The 26,903-nt window shown below is 44.0% G+C and overlaps 1 protein-coding gene across 1 annotated transcript in view; it reads right to left on the bottom strand.

Annotated features, from left to right (window-relative positions):
• The window catches only part of Fer1l6 (fer-1 like family member 6), a 121,966-nt gene that overhangs the window by 53,320 nt on the left and 41,743 nt on the right, over nucleotides 1–26,903 (bottom strand). The window contains exons 17-21 of the mRNA XM_031359265.1: nucleotides 25,817–25,969; nucleotides 17,835–18,012; nucleotides 12,854–12,978; nucleotides 7,678–7,812; nucleotides 5,904–6,053 (exon numbers count right to left, since the gene is read on the bottom strand). Of these exons, the coding sequence (XP_031215125.1) occupies nucleotides 5,904–6,053; nucleotides 7,678–7,812; nucleotides 12,854–12,978; nucleotides 17,835–18,012; nucleotides 25,817–25,969 (741 nt within the window). The remainder of the gene's footprint in view (nucleotides 1–5,903; nucleotides 6,054–7,677; nucleotides 7,813–12,853; nucleotides 12,979–17,834; nucleotides 18,013–25,816; nucleotides 25,970–26,903) is intronic.

The raw sequence follows: 26,903 nt of genomic DNA, 5'->3' as shown, positions 1-26,903 counted from the left end.
ACAGGTTTCCAAATCCTCGGTTCGTGGGACCCCACGCAAGTAGGAGCTGCGGGACGGCATCCTACAGGGACAAGTGGGGTGATTTGTTGTGAACAACAATTTGCTCAATATCCCAGGGGAGATGAAATATGAGGAACTCACAAGGGTCTAGCTACATTACTAGAGCAAAGATGAGGCAAAAAGGTACCTGATGTACCCATTGCAAACATTAAAGAGCTGTTTACTCTCAGGGCCGTGCATGACCTTAATCTGAGCCCTGCACATCTGGATAGCTACAGATGTTCAGGGACCTTTCTCCTTCCTCTGTCTTCTTCCTCTCATCATCCAGCTTTCTCTTACTTAGCACAGGGATGAAGGACCAGGCTTGGGCTATCTCACTTTCCGGCTGAATGAACTTGGGAAAGTTACTCTGGATCTCTGCATCTCAGCCCTGTCACTGGTGAAATGGAGACAGTGAAGTCTGAGTCACAGAGACGCTGTGAAGAGTTGCTGAGGGGCACGTCCAGCACTCGCATGCTTTCTGCCACAGAGAATTTCTGAGGAGGGAAGGCAAGCTACATTGGCCTTGCAAAAAGCAAGACTCAACTTGAAGTTGTCTCTACTTGAATGGAGTTGACTCTGGATTGCTGCTGTGTAGGGTGGATGAAGTCCTGAGAAAATGTATATTATTAGCATGACCACCACCATATTAAGGACTCCAAGCCTCAGAACCATGAGAATGGCAACACTTCCCCCAGGTCTTAGTACAGATGTTAACAATGTGTGCACAGAGTACCAACCATAGTTTCCTCCTCCCAAGTGTCTACAGCCTGAGACTGCTCCCCTACAGAGAATCCTACTGAAATGAGCTAACCCACACCCTCATTCAGAGGACTATAACATACACTGGCTTTCCAGGATGCTGTTGTATCTCCATCAGCGTGGATGGCCCATCGAATCAGTTCCAGTGCTGTGCAAAGTGAGGCATGGAGGCTTCAAGATACTTCATAAGTAAAAAGAGTAGTTCAGTTCTCTAGAGGGAAATTATATAAGTTTGGACTCCAATTTCTCTACAGATTGTTATATCCAATGTCCATTGTGCAGCAAAACATAGTATGGAAGGAGATCAGAACAATGCAGTCAAATGCCAAGAGAAACAACAACCAAAGAAGTAGATCTCAAGGGATTTGTGTAGTGTCATCATCAGACATGAACTCTATAATAACAATGCTTAATCTGTTCAATAAAAGACATGATGAAGGAATTCAGTAAAGAACTGAAAGCTAAAGTAAAAAGAAAGAAATAAAAATTCTATGAGCATATATAGAGCCACCAGGAAAAAAACTTGGAGAAATTTACTTTTCAAAGGAGCAATAATAAGAATAATACACAACTTCTCACCAGAGAAGGGAAGTCCAAAGCCAGAGTGGTATTTTCAAAATCCTGAAAGAAATTGTCACCAATCATGGCAAACAAAAAAATCTCAGAGGAAATATATATCCTAGTTCAAATAGCAAATGTATCTGTGTATGTGTGTGTGTGTACATATATGTATGTGTGTGTATGTGTGTGTGTATCTATGTGTCTGTATGTGTCTGTATGTGTGTGTGTATCTGCGTGTGTGCACATGTGTGTATGTGTATATGTATGTGTGTGTGTGTGTGTGTGTGTGTGTGTGCACCCCAGCTAGACACAGACCTTCGTCACCAAGGTGACATGGCAGCAGATAATGCTTCCCAGGAAAAAAAATGTAAGTTCAAGAATGTACATGCACTGACATGTTAGCCAGCAGTGGAGGCAAGCGCCATCTCTATGATTAGCTGATGACTCAAGATGACTCTCCTGGGCCCGAGTAGAGTCTTCTGGAAGGTCTTAACACTATGCCAGTCTTCCTTCTTGTTCTGCTGATCTGTCCCTCGATCATTTCAGGTGAACGTCACAATTCAGATTAGTACATCATTAATTGATAACTTTAAATCAGGGAGAACACACAGAGTTGTTGTGTAAAATGAGTCCATTCACTTAAGTTAGACTACCAATAAGATAGTTTAACAAACAGCAAACGTGAAGGAGGAGAATCTTACTTTGTTCAAGCCAGTGGGGCTTAAGTGAAAGGAAGACCAATAAAGCTTTTCCTTCAACTGTATCAAGGGGACAAAGATTAAAAATAAAATTTTAAAAGTGGGCAAAGCTCACATGATTGTAAGTGAAAGCTTTGTTCCTGGGGCACGGCATAGGATCTAAGAAGGCAGACATGCCACATAGGTTTATAAATGCTGTGCACTGAACAACTCCAATGGGCTCTACTCTTGGAAGAAGACAGAAATGGTCCCTTCTTGGGATGTGTAGTGAACCTGCTCCATAGTAAGATAGGAGAGCATTTCTAGAATTTGGAAAGTATGGTAGCAGATAATGGTGGCAAGACCAGTGTTTTGTCTGCTTTGGAACATTCCTTAGGAACACACGCACACACAGTAGACACTCCATAAATACACGTTTGAATGTACGAATCAATGAGTAAAGCAATCCTTGCTCTCCACAAACTGACACAGTGACAGAGGAGGTAAGCACTGTTTCAGTTGCCTACAAACAGTGGGCATTAACTGAATAAAGAGCCAAAGGACGGGATGGAAAGGAGAGAACATTTAGACTGAGGTGGAGTGGGAAAGCTGCAACAGAAAACTACTGCTCTGAATTGTGCTAATTCTTATCGGCAGGTAAATGGCTCTGCAGGAGTCGAGGTGGGCAGAGTTGGGAAGCGCCTCAGGATGAGTTAATAGACTGACCAAGAGCAGAAGAGTACAGCTGTGAGACCCAGGAACCTGGAGAGGCGGGCATAAGAAGGTTATAGTGTAGAGTAACTTGAATATTGATAAGTGACCCTGAGAAAGTAGTTTGAGGACAACTTTTAAGGCAGCTTAAAAAAAAACAGACTGAGAATTCAATATTCATGTACAGTGTAGTTTTTCTCTTCATGGAATATTAGCCATTATAATAAAAACAAAATGGTATTGTAGTTACACTGGGAAATACTAGGTTTTGAAAACATTTTAAAATGTTCTCCAGAGAGCCTTTTTTTTTTAAACCATAGTAACAGGTATTTCAAATCCCAAAGAGAAATATTGCAAGAAGCACTTTTCAAACTCTGTTCACTGCATTCGGAGGGACTGGCATTAAAAAAAAAAAATCTGGTAAATAATGTCATAGGTAAGGAGTGGGGAGCAGCTAAAGAAGAGAGAGGTATGATTGACTCATGTTCTGGAAGGAATGTGGATAATAACAAGAACTAGAGGACCAGAAGATTCCAGGAACAGAAGACAGGAAGCAGGCAGGGAAGCAGCTATGGGCTGGTCAGGCCATGGGCATAAATCGCGAACAGGATTATGATGGCTTTCAGTACTCAGTCAGAGGGGCTGATTATATCTCCTGAGCTTCCTACCTCTGACAATGCTCCTCCATAGGTCACCTGTTGGGAAGCAGCAGGTGTCTCAACAGTGTGCCTGGTTCTGAGAGAGGAGGTGGGTAGGACCGTGAGTCCCAGTGGCAAAGCCTTCAGATCATCTTTAGAGGTCAACTTGTTCAGCTCCTCACTGAAAGATTTACTGAGAGATTTGTAAACTTGGGCTCAGAGCACTTATAAAGGCGGCTGTGAGTTGGGAAGAGTAGCTGCCTAGATCCAGCTCAGCCAACCTGGAACCTCAGCATTCTCATGCACAATGTGCCAGACCATTTGATGCACAGTTCTCCCAAGACAGCCATCACCTTCCTCAATGGTTCATGCCCTAGTAGCCTTAAGAAGAAAGTGGACATAGCTTTGTTTGTTAAAAGGAAACTTCATGTGTCTTGGTAAAATAAGGAAGTAGAAAGTAAAATGAAAACAAACTAGTTAACACAGAGCTGGGTGAGATGTGCTGTCAGAAAAGTGCCTGCATGCAAGCATGAGTTCTTGTGTTTGATTTCCAGCATCCAGCTAAGAAATAATCCCAGAGCTGGGGAGTGGGGACCAGGAGTATCCCTGGAGCTTGCTGGACAGCTGTTCTAGCTGAGTCAGCTACAGGTTCAGTGAGAGGCTCTGTCTCAAAAGATAAAGTAGAGAGTGAGTGGGGAGAGCATCTGACACCTACCCTAGGGCTCCACATGCACACATATGTGCACGCACGCCATCCACACATAAATGTGAATGCACACAAATATGTACACATACTCACACCAACATATACACACAAAAACTCTAGTGGAAACAAGTGTCATTGAAATATGTACTATAAAGCAATTATTAAATTTCCCCATTCATTAGGAACTGAAGTTCCAAGAAGACATGGGAAATACTCTTCTGTAGCCATCGAGTCTGAAACTGCCCTCTCTTGGGAAGGGAAGTTGTCGGTTGATGCGATGCTAGAGGGGAACAGAAAACAAAACCTTCCTCTAGAAGTGGGGATGACAATAAGGGCGAAGCTCCTTTTGTCTGGATCCGATGTTGTTTGGTATCTGCCCGAGTTTGAACCAGAACAGCTTGCTGACGGCTCTCATTTGAGAGAAGACTGGAGAAGCTAGTCTGGAAGGTTGCCTTCCATTCTGATGCCCACACATCTGGGCAGCACGCACCTATCTGGCTACAGATGGTTTTGTCGGAGGCTACTTGGGTTATCATCCTAGAGCATACTAGCATCCTAGAACTGAGTGTTTGCAAGACAGCTCTCTCTAGTTCTACTTTCTGACCCTGCCAGACATCATCTACTTGGAGCTGAATGAAGCCAGTCCTTGAATCCCCATGACCTTACTCCTCCTTATGCAGACTCAGTTTCCCTGATAGAGCTTACTCTTCCTCCAAAGCTGCCATTTTCTCCATTAAAAGTTCTTCCTTCGGTGACTTAAAATGCAGATGACAGAGTCTGATAGGATGGACTTAGGAATGCATCAGTGTTGGCAACTGCAGCCTCCAGGCTGCAGATGCGAAGAGAATTTGGGTTTGGATACAAGTACATCTAACCTAAATGTCTCCTTAATAATGAACCAGATTGAGCTCTCCATTTCAGTTAGCAATCTGTCTACCTAGAGTCTAAATTTGGACCTGTCATGCTGACCACATCATTGCCTTGCTATCCACTTCAATTTCTAAAATCAATAGCTGGGACCAAAGATGTTGCTTTAATATCCTATAGCATAGAATATTATTAATAATAAAATATTATGTATAGACTGCTCTATACAAGATGCTTTGGGTAGGCTTACTGATGTCCTACATTTCTAAACAGAGAAAGCCACATTCTAACAAGGAGTATGTCTGAGATTTATATCCATGGGACCTAGTTCCCCCCACTTTCATGTGCGTTCATACTATGTGTGCTAGGGATATGTGCCTTCCAATTTCATTATCAAGTGAGTTGAGTTTTGTTTCATTTTAAATTGGGATTTCTGAACATTGGGTTTTTCTATAAAAGTTGTTATTAATCCAGTGTCAAATCTGGATGCTCAAATTATAACCCCACCACAATGGTGTTTGGAGGTTCAGCCTTAGAAAAGAATCCACAGCCCTCGTGAATGTGCTCAGTCTCTTACAATAAGAGACTAAGGAAGAGCATTATTCTCCCCCTCATATGAAGATACAATGAGAAGGCAGCCACTATAAACCTGGTGTCAGACCTATCAGCGCTTCCTTGGACACCCAGGCTCAAATGTGAGAATATGTAACAAGGATCTTTCATTCTACAATTCTGATCTGTGGTGCAACCATTCTGAGAACAACTTGTGTTATCAAAGTTTTTAAATGTCAGCTTCCAGATACCAGGAAGGAGACACCCACAGACTTGGGGAGAACAAGGATAGACCAGGCATTGCTTCACTAAATAGCACATCCAGGAAAACTGCTCCTCACGCCAATCAGAGCAGAAGAACATCGGCTGCATGTGCCCTGGACCTCTTACCTGCAACAGCTCAAACACAGCAAGGAGGTCCCCTCCAGATAGGTTCCCACAGAAGATGGGGTGATAGCACAGCTTGGGGGGCTCATAATCCTGGTCAGCCAGTGTCACGACTGGAGCAGCCACCGTGGCACCCAAATACTCTGGCTTTCCCTAAAGAAGAAATCAGTTTTTGATTGACATCCACTTAGTTCCACCCAGCCTCAGTGCAACTTTGCAAATCATTTTTACAAAGTTAGCAATTAGCAGTGTCAGCCCATCCCATGACCCCACTTATGGCTTAGGGGACAGAGAGCACTCTCAGGCTTCCAGTGACACGCTGAGAGGATAACCTTGGGGGCTCCCTAGTCTAAGACTCCATAAACAGGGCTAAAGCTTTTTATCTGTTCATAACATCCCCCAAAGTGATGTAATCTTATATATTCCCAATACATGGAATGCCGATGGCAATGGACTCCTTTTCAAATAGAAAACAAACTCTTGGGATGAGAAGCTTGTTCCCCCCAGAAGGAGAGTGAAGGGTATCTATTTTGTGGGTCTTCCACCAGAACATCTATACTGCACACCAAACAAGGGAAACTACATTTCATAAATACATTCAGCCCCAATGTACAGCAGGGATGGAGGGGCGGAGGAAGTTGGGATACTGTGCTGACAGCCATCAAGTATGCAGGAAAGAGTAGACCTACAAGTTGTGTGTTCAAGTCCTGACTCTGCCCATCACTAGCTGTGACTTTAAGGTATCTGAACTTTCCAGATCTGTCCTCCTTTCTAGAGAGCTAGAAGGGCTGGACAAGCCTTCATGGTCTCTGTGATCGCTACAACTCTTGTGAGTCTGGAATCCTGTTTCTTCTCTGATCTTGGCCCACCCCAGAGCACGCTAAGAGTGAGAAGGCTTTGGAAAATCTTTTCAAAGCAACTGTTGTACGTTATAGATTCTACCTGGGGAGGTAGGGATGTCAAATAAGAGATATAAATCTTTGTCATTCATTGTAGACTTCTTAACTTAGAGAAGAATGCTTGGCTTAGTCACTTAAACCCACCAGTCAGCTTTGGGGGTTCCCTGAAGTTTCAGCACACAAATGACATTGATGAGGAAGAGATTTGGTTTATAACCAAAGAGGGCTGGGAGGCATGTGGGCTTGCAGGGCCAAGCAGCAGCCAAGTCCAAGAGAGTTAGTTACAAGGCTGAACCAGTGAAGATGCCTGTGCATTTCCCTCCAGCCAGGCAAGTGCAGCACAACCTTGTTTCCAAAAGGCTTGGAGGAGTTTTATATGTAGCAGTCACCTGGGACCAGCTGGGGGTTTGCTGTAGCTGTGGGTGGGCTTAGGCAAGCATCACATTGTTATGAACATGGGCATTGACTACATTCTGCTAATTAGATGTGATTTCCTTTTGTTTGTTTTTTGTTTTTTTTTGTTTTTTGTTTTTTGTTTTTTTTTTTGAGACAGGGTTTCTCTTTGTAGCCCTGGCTGTCCTGGAACTCACTTTGTAGACCAGGCTGGCCTCGAAACTCAGAGATCTGCCTGTCTCTGCTTGCTTCTCAAGTGTGCCATCACCACCTGGCTAGATATGATTTTGATTTTGATTTAAAGAGAACTCTAAATAAAGAAGCACTGACTAGTGCGTCAGAGTGTGCTGAGGTCAAAACCACTTCTGGGTGCATCAAGGGTCCTGAGTACTCAGTGTCAGGCCTCTTGATGTTCAAATAAAGGCAGTTAGTTCATGCAGTAGAGCATTTGGAAGGTGCAGTCAGTGTTGCCTGGTGACACCTACCACCGCATCACTGTCGTAGAGTTCCACCACCACAAGGGGTGGGGACTCCATTAGTTCCCTCTCTTCACCATGCAGAACCAACTCATTGAATAGCAGCATCTGGTTCCAGGTAGGAGAGAGAGTCTGGGAAATGACCTGCCAGAAAACAACAAAGGAGCCATTTTAACAGTTGTTCAATAGAAACATGAAGGGCAAAGAAAGTTCATGGCTACTGTCTATTAAATACAAATTCACAGTCTCTGGAAAATTTTGCACTCATAATGTTTTATTAGTGGAGTACCACTTAATGACCTATTTGCATAGATAATTTGCATAAGTAATTTTAATTCACCCTAGTGCTCTGATGGCTTCAGTGGCCCTTTACTGAGTGCTTATTGTCTTCTACCTACGTAGCGCTGTGCATGCACTGTCTCATTTAAACCTTGAAATCTTTCTGAGTACTATTATTTTTGTGCACGTTAAAGAAAAAAAAAACAGGTTCATATGTCCAGAGTCTACAGATGATAAACAGAAATTCCATCTGAATCATCCACTTTCACCAGATAATCCCACAAACATCTCTACTTTAGGGATTCCCTCCACTGAGAATGGGGGAAGGGATCAAATATGATCAAAGTCCCTAATGATGACTTTCAAATTTCCTCTACTTTATGTAGAAGTCTACAGCATTGTGGCTATTCATTTGACTACTTTGAATAGTCCAGAGTCTCTAGAACAAACCTCACCATTTGGCATGGTATAGTTCTATAGTGACATTGGTAGTAGGCTGTATCCATCATACAGATGGAGAAACTAAAAATCTAGGAAGAATGACAGTTTGAAGAACTGGTCCAGAACCATCAGGGTCTCACCAGAGCTGGCTAATAGCTCTCTTCCTGGGCTGCTAGAGAGGAACTGTTAGAAGGGAGAATGCTACTTAAATCTGAATTTCTTTCTCTGTTTATTTAGACCAGTTTCACAGAGCAAAAGGCCAAGTTGTTTGCAAGGTCGTTGTTTCCCCACACCTGGGCAGACACTGCCCCATCCATATGTGGAGCTCATACTGGAAAGAGCCCATGGTCGTAACTCTCTTCCAAGTGGTACAGTAAAATGGGTTTCAGAAGTGAAAGTGTTCCACAGCTGCCGGATCCTGGGGAAATTCCAGAGCACCTCTGAACTGTTCCTTACCCACTATTGTCCACTCCGGGAGGGCAGAAGAAAGAACTGGCCTGCACGAACCCTCAGACTCACATAAAACTGCCAGCCTAATTATGCATCCAGCCAGCTCCAGTTACAACTGCTTGCACTGTGGTCACAGAAGGATATCTTTATAGCTCTTTATGTAAGCCGTAAAAGTATTGTGTGGCTGCAATTCACCTCCCTTCTTGAGTTTTTATTTTAGAATATTTCATGTCTCAGATACAAAGAAGCTTTAAAATGCCTCTGGGGAAATCTACCTTTTCTGACATAAAAAAAGGACCAAAGTTTAACCAACCAATAAACAGCAGTGACATAGTTGCAATGCAAAGTCGTGTGCTTTATGTCACTTTTGAAGAGATAGGCGAGCTCTCTGTGCATGCACTTGACTGACAGTATTGTCAACACAGTCTATGATCTTCACGGCATCTTTGCTTCAGGGGCATTTGAATCACTTCCTTCCCACATGACTGGAAGTGCCATTGGATAAGACCCCAGAGGCCAGCATTCGTTTAGTCTTCATCCACTCAGTCATCACATAAGGCCAGCATTCATTCACTCATTCATCATTAAGGCCAGCATTCATTCAGTCTTCATTCACTCATTCATCATGTACCTACAGTGAGCTAGATTGTGACCTCTGAATAGTGGGTGTTGACAGCCATTTGCACGAACAGATGGGAGGGAACTAACTTGTCCTCCAAATTGCCATCATATGTAAAATGTCACCTGGTCTCTTTAGAGTAATATTTAATGACTCACCCAAACAAACATTTTCTACTTCTTTGCTTAGCTCCCCATGATTTGCTTATTTCTTAAAAGCTTCTTTAAGGAACCACACACTGAGCTGAGTTTAAATCAGCAATGCTCAACTTGTGGGTTGCAGCCATTGGAAAACACATATTTCCAGTGGGTTTAGGAACTGAGCACTACTCAGTAGCAAAACCTCAGTCATGAAATAGTAACAAAAATAATATTCTGGTTGAGGGAGTGGCCACCACAACATGAGAAACTGTATTAAAGGCTCACAGGATTAGGAAGGGAGAGAATCCCTGGCTTCAAGCATCATTTAGAAGTTCAGGGTAAGACTTAGCTAACACTGAACGATTAGTCAGATGTTCTAGACAGAATATAGCAGTAGGAGCAAAACCCCTAGATGGAATCCAGGTTTAATTAACTATCCTGTGGCCAACTGCACGGGTGACTTAACATCTCCCAATCTTAGTTTCCCTTCTTTAAATGGGCTTATACCCATTTGTCTTAGGTAAAGAATATTCACTGCCTGATATACAGTAGGTGCTCAGTAAATACTTGCAACCCTCCTTAAATGTACTCCACCTCAGTCCATATCATAAGTGAGCAAACATTGAGGGTGAGGGGTATGGCTCAGGAGTAGAGTACCTGTCTAGTATTTATCAAGCCCAGGGTCTAATACCTTGACTAACACACACACACACACACACACACACACACACACACACACACACACACGCACGCGCGCGCGCGCGCCTACCCTACAACAATCCTGGTAGACTGGGTGATCCTGTCTAACTGCCCATGTCTTCAGGACTAAGCATCAGTCTCATTGTTAGGAATACCAGGCTTCACAATCTCTATTGTCTAAGATACCCTGACCCTCCCCTTCTTTCTGTCCTCCCTTATTCACGTCTGACTCCTCTCCTCATCAGCTCTCAAACTCCTCCTCTGTAGAAGCTTTCTCCCTTTATCCTTCAAGTCCCAGTTCTCCACAGCATTTACAATAACTGGCCTCCCTCTGAAATGTTCTGGACCATCGAGTCACATTGTAAGGGGTGGCATGCAGGACACCCTCTAGAGGCTGCCTTTTCAGAGCACCAGATGTTCAGTTCTCCTGGGACCTAGTGTCAGCCCATGTGGCTGTTACCTTGTGAGCACTGGGCTCTGCAGGGCTGGCAGGGCCTCAACAGAAATATGAAAAGGGCCTGCCACAGTCCCAGACAGGCCCTCCAATGTAGCCCAACACCTGAGCAGGAGAGGGAAATCTGGAAGCTTTCTAACGGAAATCAAGACAGAGTAACTAGGCAAAGGTGATCTCAGAAGTAGTGAGGCCTGGGTTTCCATCTTGGACCACCATCTCCAAGCTATACAACTTCTGATTCTCACTTCTTTATCTCCAGAATGGGAACACAAGAGCATGTGTCCCTGAGTTACATGAAGGGTGGTAAACAATGTACAGAAAATGCTTATTGTTGTGTCTGACCTGTGAGAGCTTTGCATAGGTGACGGCTGTTATTATTAGCAAAAAAAAAAAAAAATGGGGCACTTGATTCAAAATTAGAGGCAGATCCAGGGTTCAATAGAACCTAGTAAGTTCCCTTTCAGGCGATTATTTGATAAACCAAGTCCATCTGTGTCCTTGAGATAGGAATCTAAATTAAACCTAGATGTTGTATGGAGATGAAAACCAGCAGGATAGTTATGTGGCTGTCCCATGAGCTCACTCAGACTTCCCCAGGGTCACTCCGGCAGAGGGTCTGGAATTGCACGGTTGAGGCACATGGATGGTCCTTGGCTCCACTGTCTGGGGATGGCAGGTGCAGTAGCAGCCACCACGAGCCATCAGGTAGAAGCTGTTGTGAGCCATTGCCCTTTCCTGCTTTGTGAGGGAGATGCATACACTGCTATCACTCCTATCACAGGTGAAGGAAGTGAGACCTAAAGGTAGAAGATCTTAGATTCGGACCAGGGAAACAGAACTCCATAGTTATGTATTAGTCTTGAGTATGTGTCTGTGTACGTGTTTGAAGGTGTGTGCATGTGTGTGCATGTTTGTAGGGGTCCATGTACATGTATGGATGTTTGTAGGAGACACATGTGTGTGCAAACACACATGCATGTACATGTATGTGAAAACTAGAAGACAACCTCTGGTATCCTCCCTATGATGCCATCTCTCTTGCTGTTTGAGACAAGCTCTTTCACTGAGATAGGAGCTGTCTGGCCAGTGAGCCCCAGCAAGTTGCCCATCTCCATCCAGAACCCCAGCTCTAGGATTAAAGTGCACACCAACATGCCTGGCTTTTCCCCCCCAGGCTCCATTGATAAGCTCAGCTCCTCATGCTTTATGGACACTGCTATCTCCCAGACCCTCTCCAGGGTCCATGTGCACAGTCACCACTGTTTGTGTCCTCTCAAGAAACAGCATAGAGGAAGGCCTTCTGCCTTCCTGTTCCCATGAGATAATGAATGAGGATGGACACACCTTTCCCCCAAGGTCTCTCTGAGACAGATGAACCCATCTCTCCATGTGGCTCATGTAGGCCTGTGCTCACATGCGCATAGGGCTCAGCACAGTACAACCAGCCTATCTGCCCGGTTGTACTACATGCATGTCTGCCTAATAGATTATGCAGGAGCAGGATCTCTCCGGACCCCCAGCCTAGAGCCCACGTAGAACTAGTACTCAACAGGCACTACCTAAATGGACTAAGGGATGCTGGTTCCCTTCTCACTCTCAGTCTATGTGTTCTCCAGGGGAGAGGGATTGAGCACAACATCTGTACACAGCTCCCTAGCTGCTAAGTGCTGAGGCACAACTTCCTGATCAGAAAGCTAGACCCCTCCTCCCCAGCAGGTCCCCTGGAGGTGATGACAGACTCAAGTCTCAGGAATGCTGTCCGTGCTGGCTTCTCATTTCTCATTCTCTCTGTACTCTCAGCGCCAGTACCCCTGCGGGTGCCCATGGGTGCCCCAGGCTCCTCTTCTCAGCCTTTTCTTGGGTCCTTGTCTTAGCTTTAGCTCAGTGGCTTGAGGAAACCAATAGGCCTCTCCTGCCTATCCTTCTTGACCCAGACTGGCTGAGTCTGCAAGATGGTGCACTGGGAGCTGCAGAGAGAAGGGGTGGGGCAGGGTGGGGTGTGCTGGGGAGGAGCAGAGTGGGGAGTGACCCTTAGCTTTCTTTCCCAGGCTCTGCCAAGCATCAGCTGTAGCAGCAGTGGGAAGGCTGCAGCTCTCTGGTTACCTTTGTGGTCTGGCACTGGGACAGGAATGTAACTTTGGCAAAGGGGTCTGAAAGTCCATTGCTGTCAGCTGCGATGAGGCCCCGGGCTTGGTACATGTGTGCTCTCAGCTGAAAGACATGCTGGGCTGCGGGGGAATTAGAGAAAGGGCAAATGTTAATAGGCTTTTAGGAGGGGTATGTGTTCATGTGTGTCTGCCAGTGACAGGTGGCTGTGTACCCCAGACAGACAACAGTGAGACCAGCCCTGCCCTCCTCTGTGGCCAGGTAAAAGTGTGGAGACAGGGGAGAGGCACTAGTGCCAAGTACCTTAGAAGCACACTCCCTCCCACCCCTATGAGGTCTTACCACATTGTGTTTCTTAGTCATCATCACAATAACCATGTGAAATATGTAATTATTTCCCCATTAATAGGTGAGGAAAATGACCCCAAAATGGATAATATAATTTCCCAAGTGTGCCGAGCCCAGATTTTTCTTCTTCCTAATTCCAAAATCCACCTTTCCCCCACTAAAATGTCATATTTTAGCAAGCTTAAACAAGCAGCATGTTTCCCTAGGAATGTCTTGTTTAATTGTGTGTGTGTACATGCACGTGTGTGTGTATGTGTGTGTGTGTGTGTGTGTGTGTGTGTGTGTGTGTGTGTACATGAACAGGCTCATACACTGGTGCATAAGGCTGCTTTACAAGTAGGTTTTACTGGGGGCTGGTGAGATGGCTTAGCAGGTAAGAGCACTGACTGCTCTTCCAAAGGTCCTGAGTTCGGATCCCAGCAACCACATGGTGGATCACAACCACCCGTAATGAGATTGGACGCCCTCTTCTGGTGCATCTGAAGACAGCTGTAGTAAATTATGCCAGAGCGAGCGGGGCCAGCAGAGGTCCTGAGATCAACAGCAGCCACACACATGATAGCTCACAGCCATCTGTACAGTTACAATGTACTCATACATATAAAATAAATAAAAATAAATCTTTAAAACAACAACAACAAAAAAAAAACCAAGTAGATTTTACTTCAATAAACTCAATAGACATAGTGAGTTATCCATTCATCTCTTCTTATACTTTGCTAGCCAATGATATTTTTGTGTACCTACTATGTAGAGTTTTGATCTTGATCTCTAAGTCACTGTAGATAGTAAGGAGACTAAGATAGTCCCTGTCCTTGGAAGCTCCCTGAGAAAGGACAAGAGATGAGAGGAGAAGCCAGATCACAGGGATGGGAGGGTGTGGCTGAATGGTTGTAAGAGGTCTGACCAGAGGGCCTGGGAGACAAAGAGCAGGAGTGAGCACAGGTTGGACAGGATAGAACACAGAGAGAGACGAGTCTGAAGAGGTCAGCATTCAGTGGAGAGTGACAGTTCAGCTGGACCGCAGGACCTCACCACTCCTGGATCTTCAAGCTCACCTTTTGTTTTCACAGTCCCCCACTCCCTTTTGCCTGTTGACCCACCCACCTTCATATCTCTGAAAGGGATGATGTTAGTATAATCCATGTCTTTGTGTTGGCTTGCAGACTTCTATGTAGAAACCCTTGTGTACCTATTGAAATAGCTCTGCTTCCTTAAACGAAGAACACAAATACCCTATGAGTATTCCCTCATCCAACCTTCATCAATCCCCTCCAGCAACTTCTAGTCATAAGCCACACATGTCCACACAGGAACTTAGATACAGCCATCTGTAAAATAAAGGCTAATAACTCCCCATAAGGCTGTTCTTGAGGGCTGAGGGCTGAAGGCAGTGCCTGGCACTCTGACGTTGCATGAAGATGCTAATATGTTGTTCCTATTGAATGTTGCAGTGTTGCAACCTGGGAATCATCCCAGCAGGATAGGAGAAATGTCAGGCATCTCTTGTAAGCAATTAGAAATAACATGTTAGAAGTGTTCATAGCAAAACAGCAGGATCTCAAAGATCTAATATATAGTGGGAAAGAGAAAAGAAGAATAACATGAAATCATAATATTTGTTCCCGTGAAGTAAGATTATACACACATAAGAGAACAGTTCCTAGTCACCAAAGCACATTCAAATACAAGGGAGCTCATTCTAGGGCAGTGGCTCTGTCCTTTGAGCAGAGACCTTCAGGGTGGTAGCATTGGATGGGCAAGGATGCAAGCTTTACATGGCTGTAGCAAGGATATAAGATCAGTCAATTTAAAAAGTCAGTAATGTCAGGTCATTTAGAAGAAAACTTGTTGGCTACTTTGAATGGAAGTAAGGGTCAGAGACAGTAGAAGTCACATGACCTCAGACTTTGGAGATGTATATGAAGCATTGGAAAGTGTGGTAGGCCACATGGTACAAGAGGGGTGTGTGTGTGTGTGTGTGTGTGTGTGTGTGTGTGTGTGTGTGTGTGTGTGTGTGTGTATGTGCAGGAACAGATGTTCAGAGTAAGAAGTCAGGAGGATAACATTGTAGGTCAAGCTCTCAACAGACAGAAGAAATGTAAGGGCTGGATCCAAGCAGACAACAGTGCCCCCTGTAGGTAAAAGTTTGAAGAGCCAGATCACCACACAAGGGAGAGGGATTAAAATGAGGGACGGGGAAACACTCTGCCGCCCTATGTAGATGGTGGCAAAAAATTCTGACAGACAAGGTATGGAGGGACAGGGAAGACAGGATGTCAAAGGTAATTCCTTAGTTGACTGATGTGAGATCTGAACATTTCTCTCTCTCTACCTCTTACCACTGTCTGGGTTACATGAGGATCCGCATGGAGCCTAAGAATGTAACAACCTTTTCAATCCCCAAGCTAATCCTGCAGGCAATTAGGAAGCCTGAGCTGTTCACATCGCCCAATTAAGTCCACACCAGTCCTCCCCAGTGCAAGGTTCCGCAAACTCCAAGCAAGCCAGTGGAAGTGATTCTTAGGGGCTCAGTTCTAAAGCTCTCTGTGTCCATAGACACCAATTAACTCTGATATTGACAGGCTCGGCTCTGCTGACAAGAAAGTCCCTTAAAATGACAGTGGTAAACAAAGCAGTTCTCGGCAGATGTTACAGGAACACGCTGACAGGAGTCAGCTGGGAGACAGCCATGTGCTATTTCACATACTACAGAGTTCAGCAGATTTCTCAGGCCGACTTGGGATGGTCTCATGCCTTGAGAGAGTGCCCACCAGCTGCCCTTGAGATGACCAATCCTGAGATGTTAGCAGCTCTTCCAACTGAAGCTACATACGCAGCACATTACACAACTCCAGGGGCTGCCATTTTCTTAGCCTACATTTCAGGTTTCTTTCTTTCTTTTTTTTTTTAAATTTTATTTATTTATTTATTATATATAAGTACACTGTAGCTGTCTTCAGACGCACCAGAAGAGGGCGTGAGGCCTCATTATGGATGGTTGTAAGCCACCACGTGGCTGCTGAGATTTAAACTCAGGACCTTTGCAAGAGCAGTCAGTGCTCTTAACCACTGAGCCATCTCTCCAGCCCCGCAGGTTTCTTTAGAAACCTTGAATCTTACCAGATTCTGTGCCTCAGAGCAGTCTAGCCTAATTCCTCATGCCCCCAACCCTGTGGTTATTGAAGCCACACCCCGATGCCCCACTTGAAGCTAGGATCCCCTCTCGCTCCTCACTACACCCCCTGCCAGGTTTTCCACCATGCCTTCCATATATAGATGCAAGGTAATTATTTGCTGAATGGCTCTCCTCTGGAGCATAAAATTCACCAGTCGGTGTGGAAGGCAGCCAACACCACCAATGTCAGTGCTCAGCAGAAGGTCATTAGGTAACCATGAAAATGACAAGCTGCACAACATCTCAAAGTTCCAGAAAGGCCTCTCCCCTGGGTTGTTGGTAGTTGAAACAGCGGACATGTCTGGGGCTTTGTGGCTGTGTAGATGTTTCTACCTACAGAAACAGGGGCTAATTTGATATGCGTGTTATTTGCCCAAAGATAAAAAGCACTCCGTGGTTTAATGGAAGACACATAAGAAAGTGGTGTTTGGAAATGGTTTTCCCAACCCTTCAGCAGATGGGTGATCTCATGCTATTTCTGGGTGTCTCAGAAATGTATTCTTCCCCTCTGTGAACTTAAGAATTGCCAGAACGAGGTCTTACATGTAACATATACAGCACAATGCTTGGCACTTTGTGCTATGTGTTTTCTCCCAAAAATAACACACTGACTGTAGACTCTATGAGCTGAGCCACTGTGTATGCACATCTCCAGGACCCTGTCTTCTCTCACTATAGATCTGCTTAGAATACGCTGGCAGTCAAGATCAACTGATACCAATGGCTGTCATGCAACAGAGGAGATGCTGAACGTGTGTTGTTCTGCAGTGTCCCCAGCTTTGGCTCAACTCAAAACTCAGCTTCTGTTAGAAGTGAAGGTAAGGCTGCAGTCTGCTTTGGCTGAGTTTAGCAGCTAAGAAAAGCACAAAAGTTGAAGTGTTTTGAAAACAGAGCAGAATGCAAATGTAAGGCATTAATATTCATGATGCAATTAAAATGTTACTGAAACGTAAACAACGATACCGGATGAAAGTAACTGTGTGAGTTTAAATAATTCCACAGAATAAGCTGCCTTTCTATAAAGAAGCAGCCACACCAGGAACTGGACTAGAGAAACATAAGCAACTTCCCAACACCATCTGCACTGGGTATGCACACAGTCCGAACCTCAAGGCCGTATAAAAAGGAAAAAATAATCACCTTAATTTCATGAGTCATACCACACAAGAACTTTCTGCTTAAAATGCAAACTCATTTTTAATGCTGTCCATCATCTTTGAAGAAATCTACCACCCTCCCCTCACAGAAATGCATACAAAAGTCCAGATGTAATACTTCTCAATGAAATTTGACTTCCCATTCGGAAGAGAGTACACTTGGCAATTGTACTGAGGAAGGCAAGGGAGTTGATCCCAACTAAAACACAAATACATGAATGCTGTCCCCACCTCTGTTTGCACAAAAGCCCATCAGAGCTGTCTCCTGTCTGCCTTTGCTCTGTGGGCACCATACCTTGGTATAGCAGGGCTGATGGTGGCTGGTGGGTGCCTGATGATTTGGAGGGCATTTCTGCTTCATAGCCCGCTGGCAAGTTGTCCAAAATGGCACTGGAGTATCTAGTGGAGCCCAGCCACAGATATATGTCAACTTTTGCCTGTACGGTCCAGCCGGCCGGCCGTTTCCCAGGAAGCTGGGGGAGAGGACAAGGAAAGTTCATTTATCACCAGAAGGCAAGCATGGACCCTCTTCTGAGAAAATGGATCCTTCCTGGATATATATATCTTGAGGTTTGTACAGAGGACTGTCCCCCCAGGGCTCTGTCTACATCACAAAATTTAAAGAGATGGTCCCAGTTGTCACGTTGCCGAACTCCTGAGGACAACCTCAGTCTTAAACACGAATTCTGATAGCCACTCCAGGTCCTGGATCACATAAGCCTAACAAACACATGTGCTCACTGCCTGTTTCACAGATGAGGACAGTGTCTGAGCTTCCTTAGTCTTTAACTCTCACACCCATGACTATAGCCAAGATTGATGATTGCAATTGTAGACTCTGCATTGGCTCTGAGTCTACAGCCTACCTATTTTTCAAACTCTTCGGTTCACCTTGCCTTCATAGAACCTTGGATACTGGGGTAGCAGCCTGAGTTTCTGCTCCTTCACTCTACTCAGGACTGCCTGTCCTGCTCCTCTGTCCCATGCTCTGTGTGAGGGCAAGTCCTGCCTGCTCTCCCAGGTCCTTTTGACTGGGACACACATTCAGATCCTTCATCCTCCTTAGGCAGTGTGGCTTTAAGCTCCCTAAGCTCTCTGCTTCCTCTCCATGTGTTGGCCTCACATGTAATATGGTATGTGTGTGTGTGTGTGTTTATGTATGTATTATGTATGTGTGCATGCGCTCAAATGTATTTGTGGGAATTCATATACCCCAAGACCACAAGGATAAAAACTGATGTATTGAGTATGCTACTTTTGTTCCCCAGTCACCAGGATTTGGGATCTGTCTGTTCCCACCTAGTCCCAGTACCAGCCCTGGCTGTATTCAGGGCTTCTGACAAGAGCCAATGACACTTAAGACATGGCTACTTCTCTAGATTCTATTGACTCTTCTAAGTGCCTCTTCCGGCAGGTTTTAGAATTGCCTCTCAATAACTCTTTCTCCTACACTGAGTTCTTTCTGTGGAAGATCAGAAAGTCCTATTACCACAAGCCAGAACTTGTTCAGACAACTTCCCAAGCACCCATGGAGAGGCTTTGACTTCAAATTGAGCACAGCTGTTTGCCTTTGTAGCTTGCTCTGATGGTTCCAAAAGCAGATTTGGAACAACTCAATCAACAACCACTGCATGTGCCGCTGGGCTCTGGCCAATGGACTAGAGCCAGGGAGCATCAGACGCTGAAGCTCAGACAGGTCCTCCAAGTGCTCAGTTCTGGACACTGGCACTCACTCAAGTGATGGATGGGTAATTTTTGTTATTGACTTGATTGGATTAATAAACATCTAATGGATTAGTGAGATACACCTTTGGGCTGTCTGCAAGAGTGTTTACACAGGATTAAGTGGAGGGAGAGAGGGTAAAACGCACTCAGAATGTGTGCTTCACCATCTTATGAGCTGGAATCCCGTAAAGAGAAAATGGAAGGAATATGGGCTAAGCAGAAACATCCATTTCTCTTCTTCCTGACTGTGGACAAACTCCACAATGCCATGCCTTCCCATCTGGCTGTGGCAGACTGTGTGGCTTCAAACTGTGAGGCTGAACGAACCCTTCCTCTCAAGTTGTCTCTGCTCAGGTATTTAGTTATAGACACAAGAGCAGTAGCTAATACCAGTGATAAAAGAAAAAAAACTTAGGCAGTGGGTCTAAACCTGTGGGCCGCAACCCCTCTAGGGGTCACATATCAGATATCCTGTATATCAGATATTTACATTACAATTCATAACAGTAGCAAATTTACAATCATGAAATAGCAAAATAATTTTATGGTTGGGGGTCAGCACAATGTGAAGAACTGTATCAAAGGGTCACAGCATTAGGAAGGTTGAGCATCACTAGTCAAGGGAAAAGAAAGAAGATCCCTTGTTCAAATGCACAGCAGTTTCTGCTTCTCCTTCTGCATATACAGTGTCAAGTATTAAGTGGGAAACTTTAGAAATAAGTCATTGATGAGGTTTATTATAGAACACTGTTATAACAGTTCCACTTTACTATTAGCTATTGTCATAAACCTCTTATTTGTCAATTAAACTTTATTATTGGTATGTGTTTACAAAAAAAATACTATGTATACTGCAGTTGCAATTGGATGCTACGCTCCTGCTGGGTGTCTTGGAACACACCCCCAGTGGATAGGAGGACACTCCCACACTTAGCTGGGTACCTTAGTCAGCACCTTAGAGTAAGACCAACCAAGAGCATCCCAGAAAAAGGAAGAAACACCAACCAAGAGCATCCCAGAAAAAGGAAGGAACACCAACCAAGAGCATCCCAGAAAAAGGAAGGAACACCAACATAGATCTGGTCGTGGAAGCTCATATTTAATGAGTGTTTATGCTGTGCCAAGAATGGTACAGGGAGCTTTCTGACCAAAAGAGCTTACATCAGTGACCAGGGGCCGGTGAAGCTCAAGGATTGTGTACTTGATTGGTATGCAGAGGAGTCTGGATTTACTCTTTAGAAAGAAAGGCGCCATTATGTATTCAGCTAAAAAATAAAAATAAAACAAAACCACTTTGTTTTGAATCAGGGTAAGTACTCTGCAACCTGTAATTTAAAAAACTGTAATAAGAAAAATAATCTCCCTTCATCATTTCCCTGATGATTCAAAAGCTTGTTCAAGCAAATAAACATTTATTTGAGAAGGCCAAGGATCTAATTCGGTAGATATTTGTATATTGTTTGAGTCACACCTGGAAGGCCCTGGGTTTGATTGACAGCATGAAATGAAAGATAGGGTGGAAGGAAGAGAGGGAAGAGGAGAGGATGGAAGGAAAGAGAGCAGAGATGAGTCTGGGTCAGCTTATTGTGTTGCAGCGACAGCACTTCTACCATTTGTAGACATCGCGCACATCAGGTCTCAAAGGCAAGGGTTTTTGTCTGGTGCTTCACAGTGATGTTTCCAAGGCTTAAAAGAAGAGTGCTTGTTGCCAGAAGAACGCCGCAAATATTTGTTTAATGAATATGGTAATTCCCCAAAAAATAAAGATGCTTGGCACTGGTTGAGAACTTACACCGGTCTAGACCCTGGCCCAGTATTTTTTTCTTGGAGAATGTTCTATCTCCTGCATAATGTAGTGGGCCACTCTTTTATTCAGCCTCACAATAGTTCTGCAATCCTTCCAATAAGTATAGTTCAGAAATAAAGAAGATGAATTTCAGAGAGATAAATGCACCATTATCTAATGTCACAGAGCAAGAAAGGATTGCACTCCACTCTGTTTAGAGGCCCACTCTGCTCCTCACAATTGCTGTGTGTGTCTATGCACCTACATAGAGCGAGTATTCTAGTTACGTGTGGATTTTTTTTTGATTAGTTATTTTCTTTATTTACATTACAAATGTTTTCCCCTTTTCAGGTCTCCCCTTCAGAAACCCCTTATCGTATCCCCTCCTCCCTGCCTCTATGAAGGTGCTCCCCCACCCACCCACTCCCATCCTCTCGCCCTGGCTGGCATTCCCCCCACACTGGGGCATTGAACACCCTCAGGCCTGAGGGCCTCTCCTCCCACTGATGTCCAACAAGGCCATTCTGTGCTACATATGTGGCCAGCACCATGGGTCACTCCATGTGTATTCTTTGGTTGATGGTCCAGTCCCCGGGAGCTCCCGGGGATCTGGCCTGTTGACACTGTTGCTCCCTCCATGGGGCGGCAAACCCCCTCAGCTCCTTCAGTCCCTTCTCCAACTCCTCCATGCAGTTCCAGGGTGGAATGTGAGCTTCTACATCTTCCAGTTGGTGTTAAGCCTACAGACCTTAGTTTTAGGTATTTAAATTGTGTGGCTCGGGGCATACTATGTTATATTCTACCCTTAAACTTTATTTTAAAAGCTCTTTTTTCCTTAATGTAAAAACAGCAGAAAACATCATTCCTTATACTGAGAGTAAAGAGACTATGAGTATGTGTGTGTGTGTGTGTGTGCATGCATGTGTATGCATGTGTGTGTACATGTGTATATATGTGTGCAGTTGTAAGTATGTATTTGTGAGTGTGTGTCTGTGTGTCTGAGTATGTGTTTGTGAATGTGTATGTGTGTGTGTGTGAACTTATAGTGAGAACCAAAAATCAACTCAAATCCTGCAAAAGTACTCCACAGGATGGATCACTGCTACATTCCTAAAGCACATAACATAGGAATTTTCCTAAGAAGCATTTCCAAATCACAACTGCTCTCACGAATCCAGGTTTGATTTATTCAACCCTTTGAGACCAGAATGGAGAGCAGATTAAAAAAAGACAGCAAAGAATGGAGAGGCACATAAACAGTTCTGACAGCTGACATCAAATCCTGCAGGAGGTGTAATGCTCAAGTCTTAGGCTTCCCTATGCCTCATCTACCTCCTCCCAAAATGGACCCAACAGACAGAAGGTCCGCTAAAGTCCCTGTTAGAGTTTGGAAGTCAAATGTCCTCCCCAGACTTTTAAGTACCGGTTTCTCAGCCAGTGGCACTGTTTGGGGAGGCTAGAGGAACTTTGGGTCTGTAGTCTAATCAGCAGAAAGGTCTCAGAGATGATCTCCTCTCTTGTTTTGGCCCATCGTCTCTGCTTCCTGGTCTGTCCACACAAGAAGCCTCTTGGACAAGCTCTTGTTGCCACAGACTCAGGCTAGTGACAGTTCCTTTCCTGACCCCACCACGGAGGACTGTGTCACCTCACAGGTCACCTGTGAGTCTAAATAAACCCTTCCTGCCCTGAGATGCTTCCGCAAGGCGTTCTGACACAGTGACAGGCAGAGTGACTAATTCAATTCTACACAGATCCTCCGGGTCAATAAATTAACAAATCTGACTTTCAAAAAACATGGATGCTTCTTGACTGTAGATCTTCTAGCTGTCATCTTCTGCCCCGTGGGCACTGTGAAAGTCTACAGCTTTTCGGTGTGACAACCACAACCTCCTACAGGTCTTTATATGTTTAGGGGATGCTTACCCAGCAGACGGCTGTGCCAGAGAATAAACTTTGAAGAATTTCTGGCTTAGAGATTTACAGTCTGTGCTTTTTATTTCCACTTCTAAATTCTCCACTAGGAACTCAACGTGAGACTGGGCCTTCTCCTATAGTCCTGGCTTTCTTTCTTTCTTTCTTTTTTTTTTTTTTTCAGACTTACTATTTTAGGAAGGAGGTGGGGAAAGAATAAAAAGAGAAGGAGTTGAAATGGGAATTGACTATCGAAACAAGACCGGAAACGGTTTTGCTGAATCATCCTGTCCAGACTGGCTCCCCTCGTGGTAACTGAAGTCAAGGAGACTTAGTGATCATCCATAGCAATCATTAGTGGCAGCAGGAAAATGCAGATAGAGAAAGCCATAAACACATTGATAGAGATAACGTGCAGGCTGGATAACCGTGGGAAAGCATTGCTCCTATCTAGCTGTACCTATCCCCTGGCTTGATTTGACAGCTGCTCTTTGTTCTAATTTTGTACTGTGCCAGGATACACCACAATATTTAGCAGAGAGTAACTTCATAGCACTTTCTAGTATTTTTAGCACAGGCCCTTTGGAAATGATTTGCTATTTTTAAGACAAACCTTTCTTGCTTCTGTAGCACTCTTTGAATGGAGAAGGTGAAAGAAAGTCTCTGATAGTTGGGATGAATGGCGGGTAAAAAAATACATTGACTTTTTTACACTTACAGTTTCATAGGAGTAGATTTTAAAAATTATTTTATGGACAGGACAGAAAGAAATAAGCAAAGTCACTATGTTAGTGACTTCTCTTGCCAATGTGTCAAATTCCCAGTAAAAACAATTTCAAGAAAGGATTCATTTTGGCTGGTGGATAAAGGGAGGCTACAGTCAACCATGATGTGGGAGGGGGTGGGGGGAGTGGGGTGTGGAGGAAGGAGGGTGAAGTGGCTGTCCATTAGGCCCACAGGAAGATGGCACAGACAGATGAATGCCATTGCTCACCTCTTACCCTTTTCCTCCCTCCTATTCACTCTGACACACACACACACACACACACACATACACACACACACACAAACTCACACACATAGCCATGGGATGATGCCACTCACTCTCAGGGTGGCATATCACTTCTCATATCAGTCAAGGGTTTCTGGAAGCGTACTCAGAGTTAGACCTAGACTGTGTCTCAAGGTCAATTCTAAATCCAGTCAGATTAAGCACCACAGCCATAAACAACTGACAGGCTCTGCAGGGGACAACAAGTCCTCTAAGGTGCTGGATGCTCACTTTCTTTCTTTTTTTTTTATATTTTTTTTATTTACATGTAAATTTCTCCATTCCAAGTTTCCCCTCCAAAAAACAAAGAAACAAACAAAAACAACAAAAACAAACCCCTGTTGCCTCCCACTTCCCCATGCCTGCCACCCCGCCTTCTCCCACTTTCTGGCCCTGGCATTCCCCTACACTGGGGCACAGAACCTTCACAGGGCTAAGGTCCTCTCCTCCTATTGCTGATCGAATTGGCAATCCTCTACTATACACATGCTGCCAGAACAATCAGACCCCTCCATGTATACTCCTTGGTTGTTGGTTGAGACCCTGGGAGCTCTGAGGGTACTACTTAGTTCATATTGTTGTTAGTCCTAAGGGGCTGCAAACCCCTCAGCTCCATTGGTCCTTTCTCTAAGTCCTTCCCTGGGGACCCTGTATTCAGTTTGATGGGTGACTGTGAGGACGCTCACTTTCTTGAACACTGGTATTTATTGACTGATGACTCTGCGTGAGGCACAAGTATGTGTTCTTTGCTTGAGTTTATTCACTTAATCCTCACAGGCATATCCACATAGTGGAGGAAAAATAGAATAAACATTCTTCAAATGTATGAAAAATATTAAGCAGTCTCTCCAGATCTCCAAGCCAGTAAATATTTGCCCAGAACTCTGTTACAAATTGAATTATGTTCCTCCCAGATTCATGTTTTAGATTTTCATCTTCAGCCATCAGATTGCTACCCTATTTGGAAGTGGGGTCACTGCAGATGTAATTATTCAAATACCTGTACTGAAATAGGATGGTTCCTAAATTTAGTATGACTGATGCTCTTATCAAAAGAATGCTTTCTTTCTTCTCCCCTCCTCCTCTCCGTCTCCTTTCCCTCTCCTTCCTCTTTCTTCTTGCCTTCCTTCCTTCTTTCCTTTCCTCCTTTTCCCTCCTCCTTTCATTTTTTTCTTTTTCTTTTCAACACTGTGGCTTGATCCTAGGGACTTGCATGTGTTAGGCAAGCTCATTGCCACTGAACTACATCTTTTTTTTTTTTTTAAAGAAAAAATTAAGTCAGTACCTCACTAAGTTGTTCAAACTGCCCTTGAACTTGCTCTGGGGCCCAGGCTGGTCTTGCAATGCATCAGATTCCCAAGCATTTGCAATTGAAGGTCTTTACAACCAGGGCAGGCTTGAATTTTTTAAACATATTAACTGTATGGATGAATGGAGTTCATCTAACAATATATATTAACTCCTGTGAAAGATGCCGTGGGAAAATCATACAGGCGGAAAAAAAATGACAGGAGGAACCAATCGGGACAATTACCAGTTTCACTAATAATCGAAGGAGTGAAAATCTGAGCTAGCAGGTTGGTCATTAGATTGAAAGAAATCTACATGTGTCTGGAGACATAATAATTGCAATGCTAGAAGAAACCGCTTGATTGGAATTTAGATAGAGAAGCCTAAGTTCTCCTAGCTGTCCTCTGTTTTTGAAAAACATGGAAAAGAATTTGAGACATGGACACATGCTAAAAATTCTAAGCCACTCAGGATAAAAAGAAATGGGTCTTCTTTTGATTTTGAGCAGACTTACCTTAAGAAAGTGGGTTTTGATCTTCCCACAGTGCTTGCCCATCTGCTCTTGGATGGGGGAGTAAAGCAGGTCTTTGGCAGCAATTCGGGCATATGCCACTCTCTTGTTGTTACTGAGCATCCAAATGAAGACGTCCGGGATAGTGTGTTGTGGCTGGACGGTGGAAGAATATGATCGCATAGTTGGTATTTAATAGATGTGCTTCTAGAGCTTACCTATCCCAAAAGAACCCTTCTTCTAAATTAAACAATGTAGGTGTTTAATCATCTGTACAAATAAGCCAGTGAAGTGCCTCTTCCTTAAGACGACAGCATCTTGGTCATGAGGTAGGAATACATCACTTTACTCGAGCTTGCTGGACCTGGGTTGGTGCATCTTTGGTGGCCTGCTTTTCACAATATAACAAATGAATGCTTTTCTACAGATTTCTGTTGATTCTTTTCCAATGTAGATAATGATTTAGCTTCAAAGTGTTAGATTTCTTCAGAACCATGTAACATTCCAGAAAGTTCAAATGAACGATTTATAAAGAAAAAAAAGTGCACTAATGCCTTTGAATCATTCCCCAATCATTTTTAGGAAATAGAAAACAAATCTAGAGGAGCCTGTACCAGTTGCCAAATAACCCACTTCCACCTCAGCCATTTGGAACAACTCTACTAAACTTCATAGAAATTTAAAAATTGAGCTATTCAATAAGGAAATGCAGGTTTCCATATGGACTGTTTCCTTATTTTGTGTTTGAAATGTGCATTTCTAAACCAATGTAATTATCCAAATAGGAGGTCTGTCCACATCTGTAGGATTCAAGATAGAATCAGTATTTGGCAGGAGTGAATATGAGGCCTTTTAAAGAAGATAGCAGAAAACCTTCTGTATAACTCTCCTTAAAATAAATACTGTTTGATCTTTCTTCAATGTGAGTTTAGATTCTCTTATACTTGAAAACCCCTCAAGGTTCCCACCATCAACGTGCTTGCTTTGACAGTTCTTGTGTTAGGGGACATGCTTTTTACTCTGCTGAATACTCTGGCTTTATGAGAAATTAACACAACGATCTATATTTGGCTTAATTTGAAAATTTTCC

This window comes from Mastomys coucha, unplaced genomic scaffold, assembly GCF_008632895.1.
Source record: "Mastomys coucha isolate ucsf_1 unplaced genomic scaffold, UCSF_Mcou_1 pScaffold7, whole genome shotgun sequence".
Classification (NCBI taxonomy): Eukaryota; Metazoa; Chordata; class Mammalia; order Rodentia; family Muridae; genus Mastomys; species Mastomys coucha.
The sequence above is the reverse complement of the archived record's forward strand: the minus strand, read 5'-3'. Positions and strand labels throughout refer to the sequence as shown.